Source organism: Gadus chalcogrammus, chromosome 9, assembly GCF_026213295.1.
Source record: "Gadus chalcogrammus isolate NIFS_2021 chromosome 9, NIFS_Gcha_1.0, whole genome shotgun sequence".
Taxonomy (NCBI): Eukaryota; Metazoa; Chordata; class Actinopteri; order Gadiformes; family Gadidae; genus Gadus; species Gadus chalcogrammus.
Window position 1 is genome coordinate 20,371,351 of NC_079420.1, and position 27,183 is coordinate 20,398,533.

Sequence of the window (27,183 nt, forward strand, 5' to 3'; positions counted from 1 at the left end):
AGTAATCTGGCCCAATCTGCGCCCCAGCGGGAAATCTGGCCCAATCTGGCAACACTATACCTAACCGGTACCTTCACACGGCCATGCAGCGGACCACCGCCTTAAAGGAACAGCGCCGCTTTATGGCCCCGACCCCCGTCCCTTTGTTGGCATGGCCATCTGTGATGTTCCTCACATCTGCTACCCTTCCTTGCATAACCAATTGCTTATTGAATTGAATAGGATGTAACAGGCCCGTCGAAAACAAAAACACATGCACATCTGCATATATTAAATTCGATAGAAATATATAATTAACATTCACAAGGTCATTTTTATTTACACGACTTATCATTAGATATAGACTTGAAACCGATAACATATTAGCCTAAACAAACAAGCAATGTTCTCATACCAGTCTGTTGCTCGTTTCCAGATCTTGTTTTTTTCTGATGTGCACACTGATGTGTTTACTTAACTAAAATAAAGCACTTGATAATTTTCTGAAAAATGTTTTATTTCAGAATAAAATAAATGATATGTTGCCATACAAAAAGGTGTAAGAAAAGGGATAATGCTCAAACTGTAAATGTAGAGAAACCCTCAACCAAAGTCATATGCGCCAATAAGTGCAATTAAATGCTTTAAATACATGGCTAGGAATACAGTTATTGTTTTTTTCTTTGAGATTTGCATAACCTCAAAAAAAAGAAACACTATTCACCTTTCATTCTAAGTGACAAGCTGTATTCTTTTGTTTAATGATGCAACAAATACATCAAAGCTGTGAATTGTCCGCAACCAAATATATAACATACCAACATTTGGTAGAACCAAGATCCTATATTTTCCATTTGAACTTTTCAAATACCTATTAAACAAATATAAATTTAAACCTTTTTGTAAAGTAAAAAAAAATTAGTGTCGGCTAGTGTTATAGCCGATAAGAATAAAATCCTTAATTTAAAATCTATCATTAAGATATTAAGTTGATTAAACTCTGGGAACGTTACAATCTGCTATAGTGAAAAACAAACTTCAATCTCGCAAAAAAAAACATTGACAGACATTTTACAATCCTAGCAGCCAGACTTAGCAGTCTAGTCCAAACAGTATCAAAAACAGTGTCTATTATCCAGCAGCAGAACCACAAGAGAACGCTGCATAAACACACCGTCTCGCTTAGTAACAGTTTGTCAAGGACACTAAAACAACCCAATATTAACTCCTTCTTTCTTTTTCAGAAACTGCACGGCGCCGTTTATATAAAATCTGTATTAAATGACATTTGTTTTGTAAACACTTGGCAACTTTAAATATGGATAGATGAAGAACCGTCCATGAATTATTTTTGTTTAAATCACAATTTATTTTGTGAGACTGTTTAGACCGACGCAGAACACGGGCTGAACAGACTCAGTCGTTTCAGACAGATGACAGACCTAAGCAGATATGGCCAGTAGTGATGCAACTAAAAGCATACAATTATGTTAACCAGCATCAGATCAAGAAGGACTTTAAAACTGAGCCATGTTGTCTGCCACCCATTCAAAGTAGGAATTGACTGGCACTAAACACCTTGTTGACAGTTTAACTACAAAAATGGACCCTTCAAAAGTTGCCAAGGATGTGCAACAAAAATAAGTGAAAATCTTCCTATGACCTAAACGGGCATTTATATTGATTGGCTTTTATCAAAACATCTTAATCTTTTCAAAAACATAATAAAAACAAAATTAAATAATAGTATCTTTCGAGCGATTTCAAATATTCTATGACATCTTTGCCCTCCTTCCGCTGTGCAAGTCTACGTTATAAAACCGACTCCATATTCTCACAGATCTCGTGGTCTTCCAGGCTGTAAATGAACTTTGTCCGGTCCACCAGCTTGGGGCCCTCCGTGTCTGTGAGGGACGGATAGAACTCCGTCTGCGTCATGTGGTTCTCGTTAGCCTTTATGTACTTCCGGTAGTTCCTGCGCAAGCAGTACCACGTTGTGCTGTAGAGGAGGAAGGCGATGCCCTTGAGCGCGATGGCCAGGCCCACATACAGGTGCCTGTAGGCCACGTTGTCGTACAACAGGCAGGCGCCTCTCTCGCCGCACTCCCAGCTCCAGAAAAGGCATGTCGAGTCGATCCCAGCACCGAAGATCAGAGGGGGTGGGATGAATCCTACGGGAAGGACACAGGATAGGGGCGATCTCATTTATCCTACAGAGAGTTGAACTCAAAGTTTGGGTTATCAATTTGAACCGGAGAGATTTTGGTATTGTTTAGTTTCCAAGTGTTTATCTATGTAATGTCCAAACATTTTTCAGACCCGTTTTAATGTAAAGATCCTTGTCAAGGGAAGGGGGGAGGCCTGGCAACCCGCTAGCATGAAAATGTTATTAGATTTAAGGTGATCTTGGCAAGGACGTTGTCATTTGACTCATCCACCAAGGGAAACCCACCTTTGTCAATGCGCACAAGTATACAAGTACAAGTATTGGTCTTCGTCATTCTAATTCATATATTCCATATTCGAGGGCAGTATTTGGGAACCTTTCAGTTGGCAGAGCAATTCATCTCAATACTTGACATTTTTCTCAGAAGATCGTAGAAGGGTTTTCATAATTATCGTTTAACCTTTTAAGGGAAGATAATTATACTTTGTCATAATCCCTTTTCCAACGTATTATGTTCTCTGACTGTAGATTAAGATAATATGGTTGAAAGGTAGGTGAAGTTGAATTTTACCATAGTTGACTTTGTCTCATGAAAATATTTCTTTGTATCCTAGAAAGACATTTAATCAATATCTTGTGTCAAATGTATTTAAATTTGGATAATAGAATCAAGGTCATCCATAAAACGGCCTATTAAGAAACAATCTTAAAGAGCAGAAATTGTGTCTCATAATAATTTTGTAAGTGATGAATATCGTATAAACACATGTTTAAGTGCTGCTTACCTATCAGTCGAAGCAGAAGAAACAAGACTCCAAGGGCATACGACTTCAACTCTGGGCTCACAGTCCTTCAAGAACAACAAAATGAGGGACCTTTAATACATTTGTGATTCAGTTTTCCTGCATCGCATTGCAGGCATATGAAGCCCCCCGGGCAGAGAGCCATGTGCTCTGATGTATGTGGACAGAGCGGTCCACATTCTGCCGCCGGGGTCCGGGCGGTACCTGATCAGGATGATGACGGAGGGCGTCTGGGCCATGGCGCCGATCATGCTGCAGGCGCAGATCACACAGAGGAAGGTGAGGAAGGCCTGCTGACAGCCTGCCGTGGGACACTTCCCCGGGACCGCCCAGGCCAGCGCCGGGTCGCTGGACACACACGTGCACCTGGTGAGGTTCTGGAACACGGACGCACGCACACACACACACACACAGTATCGTGAGAGACGGAGAGACCTCGGCTGATAATGTTCTCGTTCACTGATGCACTGAATTAAACAGGGAATGCTCAAAGCAGTTACCACATTAGGAACAGTAATTCTCTCTGAAAATTAATCCTCTAATTTAGTGTCAAGGATATCCATTTGATAGCCCTTGCGTGTGAAAACTCTGCAAGAGTGAATAATTGGTTTTTGGGTTTAACTTTGAGGTTGCCAGGACTCATTGAACATTTATTCAAATCAAACCCAGAGTCATCCTTTCGATACTCAAACACCACCTTCTAGGTGGAGCCGGACCACAAATCAGCCAAGAAACAAGTGCTCACGCCGAGGAAAAACATAACACATTAATCCACATCAACGGGAGGATCTGGGAAGGGAAAATGACCGCGGTGTCAGGGACCAGGGAAGCACTCACTGGGGAGAAGCCGGAGGGGGAGTCTGGGTCGACCTCCCTGCTGCAGCCGGCGAAGCAGGCGGAGAGGTAGGTGACCTCGTTGGAGCCGCACACCGGGCTGATGGTGGAGGTGTAGCAGCTGCAGTGGCGCATGCACTGGGCGTCTGGTCGATGCCCTGACCGCAGGGTCCTGGGAGCAGAAGGAACACTCCCAGCGGTCAGCCATGCATCAGTCATCAGTGTCAGTCACGTTAGCCTGCTCTTATTCTGCAGGTGGTCGCTGGACAAGCGCAGGTGTCTCTCTCTTTGTACCAGAAATAGATCCATATAGTTGATAAGTAATGTTAAATAACATGTCGGCAGATGCATCTCTGAAGTGTTCTGAATATTAGTTCAGGCTTGAATTTCAGCAGCAGACTGAACTGTTTAGGTATTACTATGAATCCTTAATGTCCCTGGGAGTGGATAAAGTGCTGTGAATCTGAATGCCTTCTCCTATGAGTGCCCGTCTGCCGTCCCCCCGGTGGCTGCAGCGCGTGTGTACGTGCTCCTTACTCGTTGCCGTATTGCACGGTCACTCCCGCGACAGGGCCCGTGTCACAGCCCAGGAAGAGGAAGGAGACGTAGCACGCGGTGGAGATCAGGTTGACCAGCATGGCCATCCGGATGGCTCCCAGGGCCGACAGGTTGAGCTTCTTCACCAGCAGGCCGCCCATGAAGATCCCCAGACACGCGCACGGGATGGCAGTCATGCCTGCAGCAGGGAAGGCCAGGAACATGTATAAGAGTGTATCTATGACCCGTGTAAGAGTGATACACCAGGACGTGTGATATACTGGGACACATGTGTAAAATGACATGTATACAGGTCTGATTGTAGTGCTTTTTAGGTGGAGTTGAGCAAGCTGTTATCTCTGCCAAGTGGAACCGACGCATACGTGACCTTATATGGACACACATGGTGCCTCCTTGTCTCATTTGACCCTGGTTCTCACCTTGCCCTCTTCGACCAAAGTCACATGACCCAATATGGGCAAATTGCCCTGTGCTATGCACTCCTCCCTCCGTTCTCACTCCATAAAACCCGTCTTCTTAGGTTAAAGAAAGTCTTGTAACTTTCAGACCGAAGTGTTTTAAACACGTATGATCAGGACCAGTGTTGTTTTCGTCAGGCAAGACGAAAATGAGACTAAGACGAACGTCACCAAAGCCATATAAAGACTAAAATGTGACGAAAAATGTAGACATTTTCGTCAGACGAGAACTAGACGAGACTAAATTGTTAGTGAGTGGACGAACAAAGTTTCAAAACATGCTTTTTTTCCCGCCAACTATAATATGCGTGCAATGTCAATCAAGAGCTCAGACATCAGAAATGGAGCCAGCTGCTTGTCCTAACAGTCACGCCCCCATCACACACTAAAAGCCTCGCTCGCGCGCAGCTGCGCCTGCACGCACACGGCACACACACACTCATACACTACAGAGAGAGGCTGGTGGACGAGGCACACACACACTCATACACTAGAGAGAGGCTGGTGGACGAGGCACACACACACACACACACACACACACCATGGCAGCAGCAGCGGTGCCGGGTGCGGGTGGTCGTAAAAAAAAAAGCTCACCTTTTGAAAGTTTGATCAGTCTCAGTGTGCTTCATTATGATAAATGTATTGGCCTATTAAATAAATACACGCATCTTATGTATATTTGATTTTTGACTAAAACCTTTTGAGTTTTCGTCTGACTAAAACTAGACTAAAACCTTTGGAGTTTTCGTCGGACTAAAACTAGACTAAAACCTTTGGAGTTTTCGTCAGACTAAAACTAGACTAAAACTTTCAAAGATAGAAATGACTAAAATGGGACTAAAACTAAGAAGCATTTCGTCAAAAAGACTAAGACTAAAACTAAATCTAAAATGCCTGCCAAAAACAACACGGATCAGGACAGAGATAAGCCACTCCCACCCATGAAGCGGCCTCTATGACTCCTGCGTCTCCCCGCTCATTAGGGGCGCGGACCGCACTAGGTGTCTGCTCACCCAGAGCTCCTCATTCACAAATGGGCGATGAGGCGCCGAGAGGACCCTGATTACATCTCTGTTCTCGCCGTTCATGCACGCGGACCATGTGTGAGGTCTGAGTGGGCGTGTGATGCATGAGTGCCCGTCTCCAAACGCACCGAGCAGCTGGTTGGCGGAGGTGGTGGTGAGGTTGAACTGCTGCTCCAGGTACTTCCCCAGGAAGGCAGCGAAGCCGGCCACCACGCCGATCTCCATGCAGGCTGCCAGCGTGATGCAGGTGAACACCGGGTTGGACAGCAGATGCTTGGTCACCTTGGGGATCACTACGGACAAGGACGGCTGGGTGAGATCGGTGTGCTCCAGAAGGCACGGCTATCTTTAAGACAGACTCTACTTTTATACCAGGCTGGAAATTGGTACATGTAAAGCTACATATTTTCTGTATTTTTTAATTTGTCTCCTCTTTTTGTAACTGTGCAGAATTGAATAGTTAGGTAGTTCTCTGAAATTAAAGCAAGTATTAATTTATTATTTGTGATATAGTTAATCAATTAAAGAAAGAGTTACATGACTTAATGTCATTAACTGCAAATAGCAGAATCATTCAAATTAAAATCGGCCGTAGACTCTCCACTGCTCTTCTTGTATTCCTTTCCATGTCCATTGGTTTAAACACTCATTGATAAAGACATGGTTTGGTTGAACCTCTCATTGATAAACACATGGTTTGGTTGAACCACTCATACATGGTTTGGTTGAACCACTCATACATGGTTTGGTTGAACCACTCATACATGGTTTGGTTAACCTCTCATTGATAACACATGGTGTGCCGTGCGCCCAGCGCCCCAGTGTCACCTCTCAGCTGCTGACAGCAGGTGGGGCTATTGGCCGGCTCATGGTGCCCGGCCGCCCCGTTGCTGCTGGGCTTGGGCATCTGGTACTCTGTGTTCAGCCCCGCGGGGGAGAGCATGGCCTGCTCGCTCTCCTGCCCGCCGTCCTCGCCGTCCCGCAGGGGCAGCGACTGGGGGAAGCCGAACATCAGCAGGGCGGAGAAGAAGAGTAAGGCACCGCACAGCAAGAAGCCCGCCCACCAGGCCCCGATCCAGCGCGGGTCTTCCGGGTAGAGCCCCAGTTTACCTGGGGAGGGGGGGGGGGGGGGGGGGGGGGGGGGGGGGGGAGCAGGGTGCCAACCACACTGATTAGATCAACCGCCTCACAAACAGTTTGAGACCACGACCCACAGCGGTGGGTGAGCGGCGGGAAGACATTACTTACTGCTGTCGATAAAGATCGCGTCGACGTAGAACTTGGTGCAGATGGAGCCCAGGATGAAGCCACACGCCGGGCCGAACACCAGCGTGGAGAACAGGATCCCTGCACGCACACGCACACACACACACACACACACGCACACCTTTAGGTCACATAATTTTAACGATACTTAGGATTAAAATTGCAGCATTCTGTCCTGGTTAGCCTGCATACACTTTCCTTTTAATTGAATAATCAACTATTTGATTCAGCACTACAGAGTCTTGTATTTTCACAAAGATACACTTATGCTATCAAGCATAAGTGTATGCTTGATAGCAACAACAACAACAAATCCAAGGAAAATTGAACATACATTGCATGTATCTATGATGCATGTCATACAGGAGTGTACAACTTGGACGATCCAGTAATTTTTTGTCTTTAAGACAGCCAATCAGAGGGCAATTTCCAAGGACATGTGAAGGCCAAGGCATGTTGCAGGAGTGGTTTCGCTGGTTAAGGAAGGCCAGAGCATTATGTAGCTACAAGGTCAAACATTTCAATTACAAGACCACAAGGAATGTGGCAGAAGATTCTTGTGTTTCTCAAACATATGGAGTCCACACATAGCAAGTATTGCATATTCAAAAAGATAAAGAAAAACATTGAGTAACAGAAGAATAGTATTCTTTTTTAATTAGCCTGGCTACAACTTGTTTGCTGAATTAGGGCAAATTCCCATTAAAGTGGTGTAGAGTCTGGCCGGGTTCTGATTGACCTCCCAACTTATAAAGTTGCAAATCACAAATTTAAAAACAGGTGCCACGGCTTAACAGCAAATGATGGCGAACCCAGTTCCTCTCCCAGGCGTTTTGCATGGCCGTCCGAGCTCAACCTTGGACCATCATTCAAATGAGGAGAGCCATCAGCATGTCGGTGTGGCCGGTGCCTGAACAGGGCTAGTTGCGGTCACCCTTGCATTGAGCACAAACTAGCCACGGCTTGAAGGTTGAAAGCTGAAAGCCAGTTGGCGTTGGCTACCGTTGATATGACCCCCACTGCCCTCGGGCTAACCGCATGTGGTGGCTAACCGTATTTAGCACTGGTTTAAACGTCAACAGATGTCCCAGAATCTTGGGGGATCCAATGAATGATAACCGCACAAATGTAACTGTATGAGAGAAGACATAGAGCCCAACTCATAAGAGTTGGATCTAGTTTTCTGTACAGGGTAGTATTGACCCCCGACTGAACCTGCACAGGAAACGAGAACAAAACAAACCCATATCATTTATGTTTTGTTGAAAGCAGGGATAGTAGGGTATGTACCCTACTCCTTGTTTGCAGCATAGCCATTAGCATGACATACTGCCACTATTGACTAATGTCACACTTTAGGCTGAAAATCACGACCTGGGCATCTTTGTCGTACCCGGAGGCCCTACTGCCTTAATACAGTGAATTCCACAGCCAAACAACTTAAAAAAATTGCAGCACCATGTCCTTTAACAGACAAAACCACGGTATAGACATCGTACAAATGGAGCAAGGCCACATTTACATGTAGCCATTTAGCAGATGCGTTTATCCAAAGCAACTTAAAAGTTAGGCTTAGAACAATCAAAGCATGCCATAAAGGCAACACCATTAAAGAGGGGACCACCCGATACCAACAGTAGACCTAAGGGCAGTTTAACAGTAAACGACTGCAGTCTCCATCTGACTTGCTAATGTGCCTGTGGTGTTTCGAATTAGGACTTTCTGCGCCCTACTCTGCATCCTTGGAAACTGAGTGTTGTCTTCTCATAGCAACAACACAATTGCTTTCTGTTTCCTTTGGTTGGAAACCAACCAAAGGAAACAGTGAAATCACCTTCCAAGAAATGATATTTAGCTTTCGTCCAGAGCCAATGAGGGCGAAATGTGGTTCCAGAGGCCACCTCCCCCTTTCCCCCTCCCTCCCTCCACCTCCCTCTCTCTCTCTCCCTCTGTGGTCTCCATTTCCTGTCTATTCTCTCCATCTCCCCTCTCTTACTCTCTCCATCTCCCCTCTTATTCTCTCCATCTTCCGTCTCCATTCACTCCATTTCAGCTCTCCCTCCTTTTCACTCCATCTCCCCTCTCTATGTATTATCCCCATTTCCTCCCTCCGCTCTCAATCTCCCCCTCCTCACTCCATCTCTCCCTCTCTCTGCCCTTGGCTGTCATCAAAATCTCTGTGCCCTTGCTGATAACAAAGTACATTATTGTAGGTCTTTGCATGTGGAGACGATCTATAAAATGCTGTGGCTTTGTTGCAGAAAAGGAAGGAATTTGATAGCATCAATGGTATTAAATGTTCTCACAGGGAGTGGGTATAACTCCCACTTTTTTTGGGATTGTTGATGTTGTATACAGTAACGAATACTGTAAGACAATGTGAGTTGTCTTACTCACTATCAGGAGGGCAAAAGTGTAATGTTTGGAGCTGATTTGTTTACCTCTCCTAGCATCTACAGCTTCTTCTACCCATGACTTGCATTTCAGCTGTGTAAGTAAGCATAATTCACAGGCCAAGAGAAACCTTCCAACCAGGCCAGCTATTTTGTGTTAGGTTAAAGTCTATTTTTCTGAAGAACCCCTTCATATATGAACTGTGAAACTGGATTGAAACTGTCTGCGTGTGCATGAGAGGGTGTGATGCCTTTTCATCCTTGACCTGGATTTGATGACTCCAAGATAAGTATCACTATGTGTCGGCCTCAGTTCAACTGTTAAACCGTTTTTTTCTGTGGTTTCAATATGATCAGTCAATAGTTGATTGACAGACAGACAATCAACTGTCGATTTAAATTTTGGTTTAAATTCGGATCGATTTCTAACAATGTTTGACTTTTTCTTATAAATATAAAATCAATAGTCCTCTCTACCAATACTTTTTTTGGCAGGTGGCAGGTGCCATTAATGTGGTCATGTTGTATACTAAACAGTTAATCAATTGATGCAAAAGAAGCAGTGACAACAATTTCATTTCTCTCTCTCTCTCTAATTTGTTTGTGGTGGATTTTGACCAACCCCATTTAGTCTCATGCTAATTATATTGTAGCGCATGTCTGATGTAATTCAATAAAGGAGCTGGGCACTGGTGCTTTTGTTACCCACTAATATGTTTAGAGACCAACATAATAATCCCTGCAAGCTACAGTCAATAAGGGCTGGCCTTTCCAAAGATTAACTAACGCACTGAGGCAGTGGACTTACAATGCTCTGTGCTGTCATCGTTTATATTATTATTTATGTTTTATTATTTAGGATAGTAAACAGATGAATGGCCTCCACCCACATACTAAAACTCTTTAAATCCTCTAAAATGTTGTGCTATGGTAAGATTTGTGTCTTCATGGTTCATTAAGGCTGTATGGGTATTGGAAGTGAAAGAATTTAAATCACATCCATTTAAAAACAGCAGCTGTCCCAGAGCCCGGTGGTGGCCCTGACCGGTCTCCCGAGGACCGTCCTACGAACACTCCTCTCCCAGGAACACAGAACTGAAACGCTGCAACAAGGATGTAGCTACCGCAAGTCTCCATGAAGATCAGTCACAAACTAAAAAGCCCCTTTGCGATTAGAAGGCAAAAAGGACATTTTGTACAATTTGTGTGCGAAGGATTGTGTAGGACAGAAGGCTACGTTTGTTCGGTTGTGTCCTTGAAATGTTGACGTTTCTCCTCCCTCATCTGAAGGAACCTTTAGATTGGGACGGCCTTCAACGCAAAGCAATAACATCTTAATTAGGTATGTTTAGTTCTGCTCTTCAACATGATGGGGGAAACATGTAGGCACCTCTTCTTCTAGGGTTCATGCTGATCCTAAATTAAATGTAACGATTAGCATAACATACAATTATCAAAGACAAGGAACGGCTACACTGTACACTCATAGTATCATTTCACTGTCGTTACATTAGTAATGCAGATAACTTGATCTTACAGAAACTATCTTGAAAGGGGTTGCATTCAGCGCTGATTGGCCACTTTCTCGATAAAGGCCACTTTCTCGATAAAGGCCCTATAACCGTAGTTCACAGTTGGACGTTGTGTGTACAGCTCATCTGTTTGTGTGTTGATCAACAGTACACACACATGATGCAATACAAAAGACGAGGCAGTTTATTTCAAACAACCCTCTGTGGACTGTATTCGTGTGTACCCCTGTGTGTGGGTACTCCTGTGTGCGGGTACTCCTGTGTGCGGGTACTCCTGTGTGCGGGTACTCCTGTGTGCGGGTACTCCTGTGTGCGGGTACTCCTGTGTGCGGGTACACCTGTGTGCGAGTACACCTGTGTGTGGGTAGGGTACACCTGCGCGTGTACCCCGTGTGTGTGTGTGTACTCTTTTAAGTGTACTCCTGTGTACTCTGTGAATGTGTCTACTCCCCTAAGTGTTCTCCTGGGTATTCCTGTCTTAACTCCTGTGCGTGTACTCCTGTGCGTGTACTCCTGTGCGTGTACTCCTGTGCGTGTACTCCTGTGCGTGTACTCCTGTGCGTGTACTCCTGTGCACTCCTGTGCGTGTACTCCTGTGCACTCCTGTGTGTGTACTCCTGTCTGAACTCCTGTGTACTCCTGGGTATGTAGTCGTCTGTGTGTACTCCAGTGCGTGTACTCCTGTCTGAACTCCTGTGTACTCCTGTGTACTGCTGGGTATGTAGTCGTCCGTGTGTACTCCTGTGCGTGTACTCCTGTCTGAACTCCTGGGTACTCCTGGGTATGTAGTCGTCTGTGTGTACTCCTGTGAGTGTATCTTCTTGTGTGTGCTTGTGTGTCTGCGGCTGCGCGTGTGCGTACTCCTGTGTTTACTCTGCTCCGAGTAGTGCCCTGTGTAATCCTCTGAGCCAAACAAGAGCATTGGGACACAACGCATCATGGGAGGACCCACAACCGCCTCATACCGCCTCACCAACGGGCGCGGATGGTGACAGACGAAGCAAGTCAGTGTTTCCCCCAGCACTGTGTGGTTAAGGCGGCCGCCTTAACAACAATAGGGTCCCGCCTTGACTACCACCGTACGGTATAGTCAAGTAGTCAATAATAATAAAATATATATACTTTTTTTATTATTATTATTATTATGCATTAACAAAGAACAAAACTCCCGTAGGGAAGAAAACTGCCACTGGATGAAAACTGCCACTGTGTATCTTCATCTGTACGGCGCAATATAAACTGATGTTGAAGACCTCAGCACAAGCCATTACCTTCATTAATTCAGACTAACAGCAAAAGAGACACAATATGTAATTAATGGGAAAGGGAACTAACCATCACAACACTTTATGTCTAATAGCAATAGAGATTAGAATCACTTAATACAACGCTTTAATTACACTCCTTAAATCCGCACAAATTTAGTCATTTTGAGAACCACACACAACGGCTCTCTGTAATTAGCAATTAACCGCTTTCCTTGCCATCTTTCGGACCATGGCTGTAAAATACATAAAGAAGAAACACGATTAGGTTGCATTTATTGCAGTAGGGATGGCCAAAAACAACATCAAATAGATTAGAAAAAAATATAAACGGACTGTCTTCGAAGGGGAGTAGTAGGAGAGTGCAGTAAAGTGAAGTCTATTTTGATGAGGTACAGCATGTAAGAGGATTAGGGCCTGTGAAACCTTGGGTGATTGCTACCAGTCTAAGACTGGTGCCTTTAGCCCGGGAGGTAAAACCCTAAGCTAAGCAGTCCGTCTAAGTGTCAACATTAACACCAACATATTTCCTATTAGATGCATATTACTTTTAAAAAGTCCTGTTTTTACATACTAACTTGGTAAATATTGACATCAAGAATATTGTGTATTTAACACGATTTCAAGTAGACCTCACAATATACTGAATGGACTTGTCTCGCTGATTGATCGTGCCATTAAAGAGGCCTATTCCCAAAGCACCAACAATGCTAACAATGTATGCACTCAATGTAATTCACTGATTTGTAATACCCTTTGGAAAAAAGTCAAAAGAATGGATTATAAATAAATAAATCTGGCACATTTCTTAATGGTTTCATTACAGCTGAGCTGACCAATGTGTGAAACAATATAGAAGATGTTGTTCTCGCGAGGCAAGGGAATGTTGTTGTATCCTATACTATCCCTGCTGGCTCCACAAAACCATGACCTAAATAACGGGCCAAAGCTTAAAGTAGGCTCTCAACTCCCGTTCAAATGCCATTACATCAGGATCATCCGACTTTAACTTTTGCTTACGTCAAAGTCTAAAATATTGAACAAGACCGGCCCAGACCAGTGCACCTCTCCACTCTGCCGGTGTTCAATGGGAATGTACATTTTTATAAATGTATGCTTTAGTTAACCTTTCAATAGCTTGTCATTGACGGCTATTCTTTAAGTTCAAAACCATTTTAAAGTGGCTTCAGCTATATTGAATGCGGTCAAAAAAAAAAAATCGGTGGGCAGAATGCAGGTCGTCTTGCAGACAAAAAGCAGCCTAGCTGATCGGAAGCCCATCTGCTGTTTCTCCTCACCTTGTCGTGTTGCACTACGTGCTTGTGGTTGATGGTAAGCCTCCAAAGTATCAAGGAATAGGAAGTGACGGCCACACACACGCACAAGCAAATACTTGCACATTTGGTTTCACAACGGTTTCACCCTCTGCACTAATGCCGCCTTTTAGACACAAAATAAGCCAAGTCCAGCCTATTTACGTAGGCCTTTTTAAACCTTGTTAGGCTCTCATTATCAACCATAAAAAAATAATCATGCGTGAATAACTAAAGAGATAAGCCCCAGAAATGTAAATAAAATGCTAATGTCAGGGATGTACCTAATTTTGTTACTAAAGTAAGCAACCAACCAGGCAAGAAATTAACCCCTTACATCCTTCCCAGACAAACACAGAGGAACAGCATAAGGTGAATAACAGTGCAGAGAAGCAGAGGAGTAGCAGAAGACAGCATTAGGCCACGAGGAGGTCAGCGTTCGTCTGCGGCCCTCAGCCCAGTGATGCCGTGTTCAAGGGCATCTACTGACACCAGAGGAGCCTCAATAGCCCCGCTCTCCAATAGCTACATTATTTATTGGGGAGGAGAATGGTATAAGGGCTGAAAATTGCTTAATATAATTATAAATATAATCAAAAAACTAAACATAACCACAGCGAACAGCCCTCCGTATCAAGGCCGGTCGACCGCAGGGTTCTTGAAGCGCTCAAGCCTCACACAAAACCCCCTGACCAACAAACGTGCCATGACGCTCGCAGGCAGACATAATAGTACATATGGCACACTATTCTGTGTGCTTTACGGGCTGCAAAGTACTGGCTCCATTCCTCTAACAACAGGCTGGCCCCCACCGGTGGCTGCTCCCCCTAATGGCAAAGTTAAAAATTACTTTTTGCAAACGATAAGATCCATTTACTCATTACGTATTACGACATTATGACCGAAGTGTAACACCAAAGTAACAAAAAAGACTTGTTTTCAGGTGTATTCTTTTGAATTCAGGAGGGGTAGGCGGATAATGCTGAATTAATTTAGACAACCAATGGATGTGTCAGTTGTGCGTCGAGGGAGAGAACCCCCGCGTCTTCATGCCTCCCCCCTGCACCCCCATTACAACATCGCTCCCCCAGGGCGCACACAGGGCCCTCCCCTTCACAGCTTAACGCCACATCAAGCTGTCCTACAACAAGCTGTCCCACCTTCGATTGACTACTCCACTCCTCGTAGTTATTTGAGCAATGAAAACAGGTTTTAACAACAGTGGGTTGTGAAACTGCCTTTAATCAAGTTTGATGAACTTGATTGAACGCATTTCTGCCCTTTGTTCGACTTGGATCCTGGTTTTTGTTTATTACTTTGTATATTTCCTCCTTCCTTTACCATCCATGTTGGACGAGTGTAAGGAGATGAGGTTTCAGCACTCGTTAAGGTTTTACTCAGTTAAGATCACGCCTTTACTTTGCAGAACAGAAAGGTTCTGCAAAGGTCCTTTTTTCTGCTTCATGTTAAAAAAATATATTGTACCTGTACTCTGCGGAACTGAAAGGTTCTGCAAAGTACAGGTGAAATATTTTTTTAACATGAAGCAGAAAAAAGGAAATGTCCCTCTAAAAGGAAAACTAGAGGCCACAACGTCATAAACCAGTTTGACAGTTGGGAGACAAACAGAATGCACAGCCCAACGACTGTCTGTCTTCTGCTTACATTTGTGTATATTTTGCATACCGATACTTGAATGACTTTGCATGAGTATTTGTATAAAATTGCATATGTTTGTGTAAACATTTGTATATGTTTTGTTTAAAAAACCTTTCTATGTAGCCCAAATATTGACCTAGGGTTGTAAATCATTTAAATGTGTGATGCATGAGGTCAGTTTCATACTGAACATCTAAGAATTTCATAAAAGCCATGATTAATGTGACGGGGCAAAGAAACTGACCCTGGACAAAACATCCCTGAAATAACAATAACCTAATATACAAATAAATGTATACAGTCACTAAATGATTCAGGATCGAAAAAAAAGATGGCATTAGATTGAGGCGTCAAGTAGAGATGTCATGTAATGACTGCTAAGAATTGCAGGCTGCGTAGCCACACAGAACATTTAGACTTGATGTTGAGCTTGGACACTATTGTGACTTGAGTGTTGTGCTTTGCCACATTTTGTATCTTCTATTTGGGTCCAGCTAACTGGTATTAGGCTACTTAACCCAGACATACTGTATAGTAACAGGCCTAATCTTTGAGGCTGATTAACCTTGGGGGCCACACACGTACTTTAACAGGAAGGAAAGAAAGTCCTCATTAACCTAAATGGCAGCAACATTAGTATAAGCTGACCATGGTCACTGCTCCTTGGGCTGGACCAGGAACTTTCACTTCCAATAAATGCGGTGCAACAATACAAACATATACAATGCAATAAAACCATGACCTTGACTGCAATACATATGTTGCTATGGTTCACTTTAATGTAGTTATTGTATTCAGGAATCAATAAACGTAAATGTAGTTTGCCAAATGGCAATGTACCTAATTCATCTTCCATTAGGAAGACTATATTGCGTGATTAATTGCAATGCATATTTCAAGATAGAAATTCTAGTTCCCGGTCATAGTTTTAGACTAAATAGAACTGTTCCCAATGGAAATCAGAAGCGGCTTTTGAGCCCAGACAGTATTATTATTATTTTTTTTACATATTAATGGAATTGTCACCTCGGTTACAATAAAAATAACATGATGATAGTATTATCAAACAATAGCAAAATGATCATACAAATGCAGAGCATTACAATAACATAATTATGATAATGAAGAGCATTAGCATCACACCATGATATTACAAATGAAGAGAATTACCATAACACAATGATAATACAAAAACAGGAAGACCATGTTTAGAAACAGGCGAGAGATGTTCCCAGCCATCCGGCCCGGTTCTTCCCAGCAGACAGCTCTGTCCGCACCAGGTCAGCAAGTGAGTCGCAGACAAAGGCAAAGTCAGAGGCGAAGAAAGAGTGCTAAATATTGGGTGGGAGAGATCACAGCCCAGCAGAGCCTCCCATTGTGCCCCGGTACAGTGATCTGTCTGTGTTCCCAGAACCCAGATTGAGACGCACTCATTGTTCTAGGATGGTAGGTAGAGCTTTCCATTTCCTTTCATCATTGTTGCCATATGAGACTACATATGGACTGTGACGTTACTAGGGTTGCATTGTGACATAGCCGAGTTAAACTAACTCAACGTTTAAAAGTAACGTAATAATGTTGTCGGGTGTACAACAAAGCTACATCTTCTTGACATTCAAATATAGGGAGGGGGCGAGTGACCTATTACCAACAGAAAGTGTGATGGTTTTTTGACGAGACTGCAAGCCTTAGTTGATGGCAGGATGGGAGGCCGAAACCAGGACTTAAGTAGGGCCCGACACACAGCGTAGAGCAGGCAGTTTAGCGCTGCTCCCTGCTGGAGTGCCGACAGATGTCCCATTGACCACATGGAGGAGGAGGATGGAGGGATGCAGCTGCAGACTTCTTCTCCAGCAGGTGCCTGGGCTTGAGGATCAGCCATGTCCCTCCGTGACGTCCTCCACAAAATGGAAAAGAAGGAAGCGAGGCGGTTGCCCGTGACAAGTATACAAAATGAAAGAAATTACCTTCTTCTGTAACAGGAAACTTGGGCAACCTTCCACAGCCGTGACTTTCTGTTTGATGCCGTCCAGAACAAGGGCTACAGAATAAGGCATCCAAAACACATGTCGATTAAAGTAAACAGTTAATCTCACTGATTGTGAGCGCTGGCCAGGGGTTGACTTGTTGATGGCTAAATTTATCAGAAGTAGTTCATAAAATTCAAGCAATAAAATAAAAGTATTTGGTGTATTCCCACTAATAATACTCGGAAGAGGACCGCCGCAACGAGCCACTGGGAAAAGGGAGCATCTCAATCCAATAGTAAAACAGGCAGTCATTTCTATGGCAACCTAGCTGATGTTATGTTTATGGTCAGCCCAAGCCTCCTTTTTATCCCTTCGCCCATCCCCCTTGACTACAAAAAAAGCCAATTTTTTTTAATCAGCAGCAACAGGGCCTGACCCAGATTGCCCGCAGACGGCCGTGTTGACAGTGTTTTACTGGGGCACCGGCACGTGGGGACAGGCAAATAAACAGGCTACGACCACAAAGCTGGTTTCCCCGCGCGTAACTCACCCACTCTCCATTAGGAGCAGTAAGGAGATATGATGCTTCCCAAATTGCCACAACAAAATCACTTCCCACAAAGCGGGAGGGGCGGTCACGGACCGCCCGGTGAGCCCCACCTGGGTGTCGATCTGGCCTCCAGCCTGTTGAAAGGACCAATCAGCACCCGGGGAGGGAGTTTCCGCTCACGGAGGAGCGCAGCACCCTCCTGGATGGAGGCACCGATGGCGCTGCCCAAGGAAAGTGTAGCAATGGAAACCGTCTGATCCGAAATAGACTGAATAAGGTTGTTAAAAGATGAACAGAAATCTGCAGGCAAGGCTCCTCTCAGAGGACGGCATGTTTCAGCTTCACTTCCAAGCGGATTCACGAGAGTATCCGTCTGAATGGCTGGAGGTTTTTTTTCAACGCAAGGCTGTAGACGTATTTGGAAATCGATAGCCGCTGGGCCATGGCCAGATGGATGCTCACTGCGAAAGGCAAACGTGAGCATCAGTGCGCTCCCACGGGGCCAAGCCTCACAGCTCAGTGGAGGCAGCGGGCCAATAGATGTATCGGTCACTGGGTGCTGGTCAGACATCGTCTTGACATGGTCTGGAGAGAGGACGCCAGGTTCACGGTGACTGACTGTTATCCTATAGCGAGGACCTTCTCAGCCATCGTTTGGTTTCACAGTTTGCAGAAGATACATAAGGGAAGCTTGTTGTCAAGGTTCCCGTTTTTCCATTAATTTATTTCATTGACTATACTAGGCCGTTTTGCTGTTTTTACTGGATCTTGGCCGGTGATGTGATAATGTATGGTCACAGAACCTGCTCTTAAAATCCACCATGCCATTACTGTGCCCAATTTGGCTTGTGCTGCATTCAAAACAACCAAATATGATGTCATGTTTGGGTTGAAGTGACATAAATCGTCTTTCGGTCAGGGTTATGAAGTCATAGTGGAATTTCCCACCCAACACCTCTTGTCACAATAACTGTTTGAATCAACTACCGTAATTCAAACATAGGGCTACATGTTTTTTATATTCCTTACATCTTAGTTTATATATGAAAAATTTAGCAAAGATTTTCTTTTAATATGCAAATCTAAAGTGCGTACACACATAGACATTAGACACCTACGTTTTTTATTTGTGCTCCTGTATTCCATTGCAGTTTGAGACTTTTCTGAGACTGTTTAATGCTTTGGAATGAAAAATAATGAACCACTCAAAAACATATCAAGTGACATTTATAAAGTATGTAAGCAACAAACCACCACACTATGGCCTTATAAGGCAACCATGTGTCCCACCGGTCGGACAGAAAACAGATCGTATTTAGATTGTGGGACAGAGCATCCATATACAGAACGTGACTCATGCTTCCTGCCTGGGTTTGATAAAACCCTTCACAGGGCTTCCACTAATAAATGAATCATCATTAAAGCATGTGAACCATGTCCCTCTGCATTGTATTAGCTGGATCCCCATCCCTTCACATGATTTTCCATGGAAAGTATTTAGGTTGGACCAACATGAACAGCTGATTACTTAGGAGACGAGTGCACTCGGCTTTTGACCAATTAGAACAATGGTTTGCAGCCTTTGAAATTAGTTGTACCATTAAGTTGTCATCAAGACCCTTCGCAGACCACCACATATGTAGGGAGTAAAAAACAAAGCAATTATTACTGCAAGAACAAAGGGCATGGCCAGTGAGAAACAGTGGAAACTCAGCAACGCTGCTAAATGCTCCCAGTGTGTTTATTCAACACAAACATCGATGGAATAAATTACAATAGAAAACGTATGAAGGAACACACCAGGGACACTAGCCATAATACTATTTACTGAACCAGCGGGGCTGCGTGTGCCACCGGGCAATCACATGTAGAGAGGATGGGGAAAAGCCCATAAAAAGGAGGTTTTTGGTTTCAGAACATACTGAAGAAAACAGAAAGAGTAGTTTAAAACAGGAATGACGTGCTAAAGCTGTAAAGCCTGCCTCTTGCTTGATTTGATTGGCTGCCCGGGCCAAGTGTGACATTGACGATCCGTGCGACTCAGCGCGTTGTGCTGAAAAGTTGATACTGTAATTTTACTTTTATGGTTTTTATGTAAAACCACTAGAAAGCACAGAGCATAGCGCAAGAGAGGAGTGCACAGCAAGCACGCTCCACCATAGGAAAACAATGGTTCTGCTGTTTGATCGCCCTCTTATAAGATAAACCTTATATCCCCCATCTTCCAGGACCAATCAGAGCCTGAACACGGCCTGGGAACCTGGCCAAGTGCAACTACTATGGCCGCAGCAGGCGGATGGATGCCTTGCCTGCTATATCAGCAGGCGGATGGATGGCTGCTATATCAGCAGGCATCCATCCTGTCATGGAAGGAGGGGGGGGGAATACTCCGAAAGGCTGCAATTTACTTTAATGATTAGGAGAAGCTGCTGGAGTTGATTGCCTTTATTGCAACATGGTTTAACTTCTTGTTGAGGGTGTGCCGGTGTTGCTAGGCAAACTGGCCGCGCAGCTTAAAGCAGGGATGGATAGACCTATTTAGAATCTAATCCTTCAAGATGACATTAACATGCGCTGAGTTTAAGTAGCTTATATAAACGTGCCCTAGCACCGAGACAGGAGTCGGAGCGTTTCGGGAGGAGCGCTGCCAAGTGTCTTGAGGATCACAAAGACCTTTGCCACCGCAACCATCAGCTTTTACTCACAAGGCCCGGAATTGTGGCAGCTCCTCACCAAAGCTGAATTACGCCAAGCGCTCCAGGATTGGATTCAGAATACCTGTAAAATATTAATATGTACTGGTGTATCTCGCCAGTGAGGCACCTGATAAAGAGTCATATTTTGGCCTGCAAAGAGAAACATGTTGTTGCTAACTGGCTATACACTGAGGTGTCTATAAATAATTTACTTCAATAATATTCCACAGTCTGTCCGGCCAATATTTTGCAAAAGCCAGGAATAGTTAACTCCTATGGGACACTTCTTCTCGCAGGTGCACTCATTTTACTTCTGAAGATAAAGTATTTTTTCCCTACAGTCTGATCTGTTAAAGCGTGTCAGTGTTATCACATCACACACGACTAGACAGCTTTGCGTGGGCGGGCAAGGTTGTTCTTTTCCGAGCCGGAAACCACAACTAGTCTACAATGCGAAAGCGATCATTTGTCCATCTTTCACTTAGTGCTCATTAATGTCTTCATTTAGCACTTTTCTCCAGAAATGGGAATGGATTGCATTTTTCTTCTTGCATTCCTGGTTATTAGTGGCAAGTAATTAATCAATAAACCAACTCCACATTTTTGGCTGATGTGTTGCTTTACCTATGGCTCTCCTGCTTGATCATCCAATTAAAATCATCAAGTTCGCTTATAGGTCCATTCATTATAAAAAGCACGTTCAAACTTTGAGCCCCAAGGACCAAATGTTGAACGAATGAATGTGATCCTTGCAGTTGCCCCCCGCCGACTAATTAACTGCCAGCCTGTTGGTGTAGTTTAAATCTGACCTAGCTTCCCAAGCTATGACAGGCAGCTTGGTGGGGGCCCTGCCGTACCATGCAACATCCATGCCGGGTGCATGTCCTGCAGTGTATCTCTGTGCGGCCAAGGGCCCTGTGGGACGGGCCAGATATAGCAGTGGACAAAGAAAGGTCACAGAGCAGCGGCCGGCTGAGATTGGGTTGGCGCTCAGTCTGTAGCCATATTTGTTTACATGGTCCAAACAAGGCGCTCGCGTCTAGACGAGCTGAAACGACGGCCGATCTAGCGAGGCGAGGTCTGTGTTTACCCCCTGGCACAGCTCTTATTAGGCATTTCGAGCAAAACACTTCTGACTGCATAGGAGTGGTTTGGGCGCGGACACGAGTCTCCACGGAGACCAAAAGTCAAAACTATCACAGATCGTGAATCACCGACAAAAGCAATCCGGACATGTTTACTTAAAAGCCTACACACACAATACGACGACCCTTTAAAAAAGGCGCAGACTCGGTTTCAATGGGTTTGTTTCTCATTGTTTAAGGCAGAGCAGGAAGGCCCGTCTGGCGTGGTGTACACAAGCGAGGCGGGCTGACGCGGGCAGCACCCAGCTGTACATTCCCTCTCTTGTGTGCTACTGGGGCGGAGGCGTTGTTTTTCCACCCGCCGTGTGGTGTGTGGTATGCGCGTACACTCCCGGGCCGCGCAGCCTTCCCTGTGGCTGGCCGGCCGGTTGGCATTCCTGCGCTGCTCTGTAATTATGGCTCCACTCCAGGATGCTCTGGAGCTCCGGAGCTCCGTTACCCGCGGCCCGTCCCACCCGTCTCTCTGCGTAGCACAGGTATTACCTGGCCGTTTAGCTCGGCCTCGGATTTCAACAATAACAGAAAAATACACGTTGACGTCAGTGCCGTCAAACCATAATTGGAGCAGATGGGTGTAATTAGAAGCATTGAATCAATAATATTCCTGGAGGGTAAGAATGTTTTGTATCTCACTTTGAACTTGTTTTGTACCCGATGATGTCATTATCCTCCACCTCATCAAATATTGAATAAGAGTAGAGTACACTTACTCTCCTAACCTACGCCCTTAGGTACTACATTTAAGTGTGTCATCTCATGTGGCGGGTGAGTACCAGCCTGAATCTAGAAGTGACAGAGTGAGAAACACAGCGATACATTTCACAAGTTACTGCAGGGGGGGTGTGTGCATGCGTGTGTGTGTGTGTGCGTGCGTGCATGTCCAAGTGCAAGAGCTCCCATCACATCGTCTGTAAGGGTCAAATTTCTGTCGTTTGTCATCATCGTTTGGCAGTTCTCGCGTCCTTCAGTGTTACCTCACCGAATACCTCTTCATAATATATTTTATAAACTGCCGAGACCTTTGTACACAAAATAACATTATGTAAATCTTTAAATCAAGCCGAACAGATTAATGCTAGCACGTGGAAACACATTTTCTGTGCATGTGAAAAATGCCCACTCGCTGGGGTTATAATATTATGATCTCTCCAATGCAGACCGAGGAAACAACACAAATGTTTCATCAGAGTGCGAAGTGAGAACAGAAATCTCTCCGAGACGGGGACAATCTCCCCCATTCATAGGGTGGCGAGCACATGACGCGCCGGCCCCAGCATGGGGATTAGAACCATCAGCTGAGCGCGACTCAAAACCGCATTGTTGCTTGCTGCTCCCCGCTCGCTGCTCTCCCAGCTCCCCCCACTGCTTATCAGGAAGGACAGAGCCAGTCTTCTCCCCGTGTGTGCCTGCCACACTTCAATCATGAGCTGTACACTTCCCTTCTGCACAACGTCACCCCCCACTAGCTGCTGGGCTAGCATCAAATCACAAATGGATTATTTTGCCGATTGGCTATTTCTCCAATACGTCAAAAAAAAATTCTTCTCCTTGCCCAACTGAAATGCTTTTTGTGTGTTTAGAGAATTAAAAATAAAATAAAAATCGTTCCATTAATTAAATGGACAGAAAGACCAGAAATTGAGTAAATCAGCATTGGACCCGAGATAAGCGCACACTGCTGCCTTTGTTCACAGGGACACAACGGCACTGCACCGACAAAACGCCCAGGTCGTAAACGACCGCTGTGTAAATACATGAAACAGGGCGTGCATCTGCCCCGTGTCCCTGCGAATGTGATCATAGGGTACCTGAGCTTGGCTGATAACGAATACAGCTTATGCATACACACCTATTCATTACAATGGCTGTGGCCATTCAAACAACACCTGGAGGTGTTCCTCATCCACGCAAGGAAACACAGCTATTATAGTTATAATGTCCACATCCAAAGCACAGCCCTTTTATTGCAAGCCTTGCATTAACCCAAATAAAAAACAGATTATGTACAACAAATAACAAAGATCTCTAAAGGGCCACAGAGTCGTTTTGTATATGCAATGGAAGCACTCTGAATGGCACCTTCTAAACCATGGAAAGCCTCCTCAGCATCCACACACAGAAGATTTTAACTTGTCACTACCTTGTTTGCCCTCAGCAGCAGGGGTCATTACCGCTGTAATGAGGATTAACTGAGGGTACCAATCTGCCCACTTTGCAGTTACACATTGTTCGGGCCATAAGCGGCATGGGCACATTTTCAATGTTGTGACCCATTGGTGTCAAGCGACACAGCATAAAAACACTGTTTCACAATGACCAACAGAGGCGTAATGTGTGCTTGTGCGGTGATTGAATTGCCTCAGACGAGCCTGGATTTTGCCTCACTCACCGATATAGAGCGAGGAATCCTTCTTCTTGACGTGGTCGTCGATGTAGGACACGCCGAGAGGCTGCACGGGCGTCGCTCCTATTCCCAGCAGGACCTGGGCCCCGATCAGCAGCAGATACATCATGTTGGTGTTGGCTTTGTTGTCACACAGTTTATCCTCCACCAGCTGGGCCTCCACACTGGTGGTGTTCAGGCACACGTCTCGCCCAGTGTCCGTCCGCAACTCTTCCACATACTCGTACTGTTTCGTCAGGAACTCTGGCAGCGCGGAGAGAAGCGCGCCGAGCGCCATCACGATGCCCCCGCAGCCAATCAGACGAGGGCGGTGGGCCTTGGCCCCAAAGTAGCTGACGAACAGGATCAGGGCCAGGTTGCCGATCTCGAAGCTGCTGGCGATCACCCCGACGTCGGCGCTCTGGAGGTTGAAGCGGCGCTCCAGGGTGGTCAGAACGCTCACCTGAGAGAGGAGGTGAAACATGAGCGATGGGACATCATAGCGTTATGTCATCGAACATCTTGAACGAAGGCTTGGCTTTTGGTCGTTGGGGGTTATAACAAGTTATAATGATATTTGGCCCTACATTAGTTATTCCTATGGCCTCAATGAGAATGCTTTACAACAGGGCTATTATTTATCAGACTGCTATCCTATAGAATTCAAGTAAAAATATACACTTTAATAATTCTGGATCGGATAGAAAGTTGAAAATGATGAGGGTAGATGGAGATATAATACACAGATCCTTTCGGGATTCAAACCCGTCAGATGAGAACAACCTGCCTTTGCAAGACAAAAATAGTACAGCTTTTAACTGAAAGCAGGCTTTTACAAGTAAAGCTTCATTAGGTCTCAAATAAGGCTGGTGGTCCCAGTACCAACAAGCCTATAGGCCTACAGAACAAGAGACCTGTTGAATCTGGAGCTCGGGCCCTAAGCAGATTCACGCTGGCTGAGGCAGTTTACAAACAGCAGAAGGACAGGGGATCTCTTTTGATCCAATCCAGTTACCACAGGTCTCAGCGAGAGGTGTGGCCAGCAGTGTGGGCTGCAGAGCTGAGCAGCCGAGGGGTAAGCCATTCTTCTGAGGTTCAATGAGTCACCAAAATTACAACAGCGCTCACATTTATTTTCCTTTCCCTAATTCTTTAGTGTCATCATTTGTGACATTTCCAATATTGGTATGAATAAATAAATAATAAATGAAAGAAGACACCAGACAGGTGTCAAGATGCTTTCTAAGGAGCTCACAGGAGAGGGCATGGCATGGATTCTATAGCCCTAGCTTATAGAGCCCCTGCCAACCAAGACACACACTTTAAGCCCAACCATCCAATCATGGATGCTGTACAATAGATCAGCGTGGGTCACAGCTCGGTCATCATACTGCGACGGCACCAGGGCCTGATACCAAGGAAATGCAAATCAAGCTCCATGTAAATTAGGACTGGCGTGATAAATAACGCCCTGTTCCGTGACCACGTGTAACTCCATGTATCTGTGATGCATTATGAACTGACTACTATCCATCTTATGGCGAGCGGACTATCAAGATTCTTGCATCGTGGGATGCTTGAAGCTGAATAGATAAAAAACTTTCCGCTCCATATATGGTTGTTTCAATCTATTACTAAGGTCTGGTCTGGGATCCAAGTTTTTAGAGCAAACAGTAAACTGATATACACTTTAGAATATTTTTTGAATGTCAGTAATACATTGTTTTTTAGCCTACAGTGTTTAGTTTGGGCACTTAAATACTTAAGTACTCAAGGCAATTACAAATAAATATGCTCGTAAACAAGTGTTTATCAAATTCCCTATTGGAGACTTCTGCCTCCATCGAATGTAATATTGATGGATTAAATTAGCACCATACTGATCTAAAAGTATCTAGGCATTTAGTTGGTAACATATAGCCGATTACAAGCTACCTATTAATCAATAAAAATATTTTTTCTACATAAAAAAAAATGTCCAGTGGCCTAACTGAATATTGAACATATAAAGCAGATGTAGCTCCACGACAGTGTAGATCATATCCTCCATACGATATTACGTTATCATTTAGTAGAGCCATGACTCGAGGAAACAGAACCGGCTTGTGGTGCCGCCGGTTGTGTTTCCTCACGTCATCATGGCTCGGTGGCGGCAAACCGACGGCGTAGTAAACAAGCTAGCTATCTGTCAAGTCAACTTCTACACAGAGACTCAAAGTTACACACGATTCAACACGGTAAGTCAATGTCCGAGTGAAAACATACCATCATATACATAATATTGAGCCATTAGGAAGTGTCCAGCGGGCACTGAGAGGGGGTGTTTAACTCACCAGGTATGCTCCGACAGTGCCCTGGGCCAACATCAGGGCGCATTCCGCAATCAGGAATATCTTGATATTGGAGAAGCATGAGGACTTCTTGCGGGGAGCATCTGATTGGAGAACGTCCCCGCCAGTCCTCTCCGAGTCCCTTGGTCTTTTCACCTGCATCCTTCCCGGGCAGCTACTTTACAGCATGGCAGAAAGATACAGACAGAAGACGACCACCGGCTGGCCCGCAGACGAACATAAGACACCGGGTCGTGTCTGCTCCCCGAAAACACTGCTACGCTCCGTGTCCTTGTCGCACTGTGGCGATTCCCTCGTTTCCACTCATGTCTGTACTACACAACCTCAACAACGTGCTGTGAAACACACTCAACTCAAACGGGCGGTCCTTCCGTATCAGCCGAGCATTGCTTTCTGAACGACGTGTGAACTCCCTAAAGGCACAAGTGAATGAAGAACGCCGAGTTTGGGTCCAATATCTTGTTTTTACCCGACCACGTCCTTAGCCGGCCTGTGTTCGCTGCATGTCAGTTAATAAATCCGGTGCGCCACGTTGCCATCGCTCCCTCGCGTCATGGTTCTGGTGGTAAACGCACAGTGCGTGTTGTCTGAACGACGTGAGTGCGCTCTGTGCCTCTCTGATTCAAATGGGCTTTATGGTCGCAGCCCTGGTGGCGGTGCACGGCATGTGACCGTCTGCAGCTCAACTTGTAGGCGTGATTTGAAGTAAGACCAATAACGTCGATCGTAGTTCTACTGTACATCTGGGATTGTGCCATACACGAATGAAAATACATTTTTAAAATTACTACAAAAAAAAACGTTGTGTTACTATTGGACTGACCGGAGAGACCGTT

General features: G+C 44.9%; 1 protein-coding gene across 1 annotated transcript; it reads right to left on the reverse strand.

Annotated features, from left to right (window-relative positions):
• Positions 1-4: 4 nt before the first annotated feature.
• Positions 5-27,183, reverse strand: slco3a1a (solute carrier organic anion transporter family member 3A1a). Its single transcript, XM_056598557.1, has 10 exons — positions 26,330-27,183; positions 24,003-24,459; positions 7,073-7,171; positions 6,653-6,934; positions 5,953-6,117; positions 4,321-4,519; positions 3,787-3,955; positions 3,154-3,326; positions 2,932-2,996; positions 5-2,150 (listed from the first exon to the last, which is right to left on the reverse strand). Exons 1-10 carry the CDS (start codon positions 26,486-26,488, stop codon positions 1,792-1,794), a joined length of 2,127 nt encoding a protein of 708 aa, XP_056454532.1. The 5' UTR covers positions 26,489-27,183; the 3' UTR covers positions 5-1,791.

Bases quoted from the DNA above. Each gene is read 5' to 3' on its own strand.
- slco3a1a (XM_056598557.1), bottom strand. From the start codon at position 26,488: ATGCAGGTGAAAAGACCAAGGGACTCGGAGAGGACTGGCGGGGACGTT. The intron at 4,520-5,952 runs GTGCGTTTGGAG...TCCCTGCTGCAG, and splicing joins CTCCGCCAACCAGCTGCTCG to GCATGACTGCCATCCCGTGC. The intron at 2,997-3,153 runs GTACCGCCCGGA...TTGTTCTTGAAG, and splicing joins TCCGTCATCATCCTGATCAG to GACTGTGAGCCCAGAGTTGA.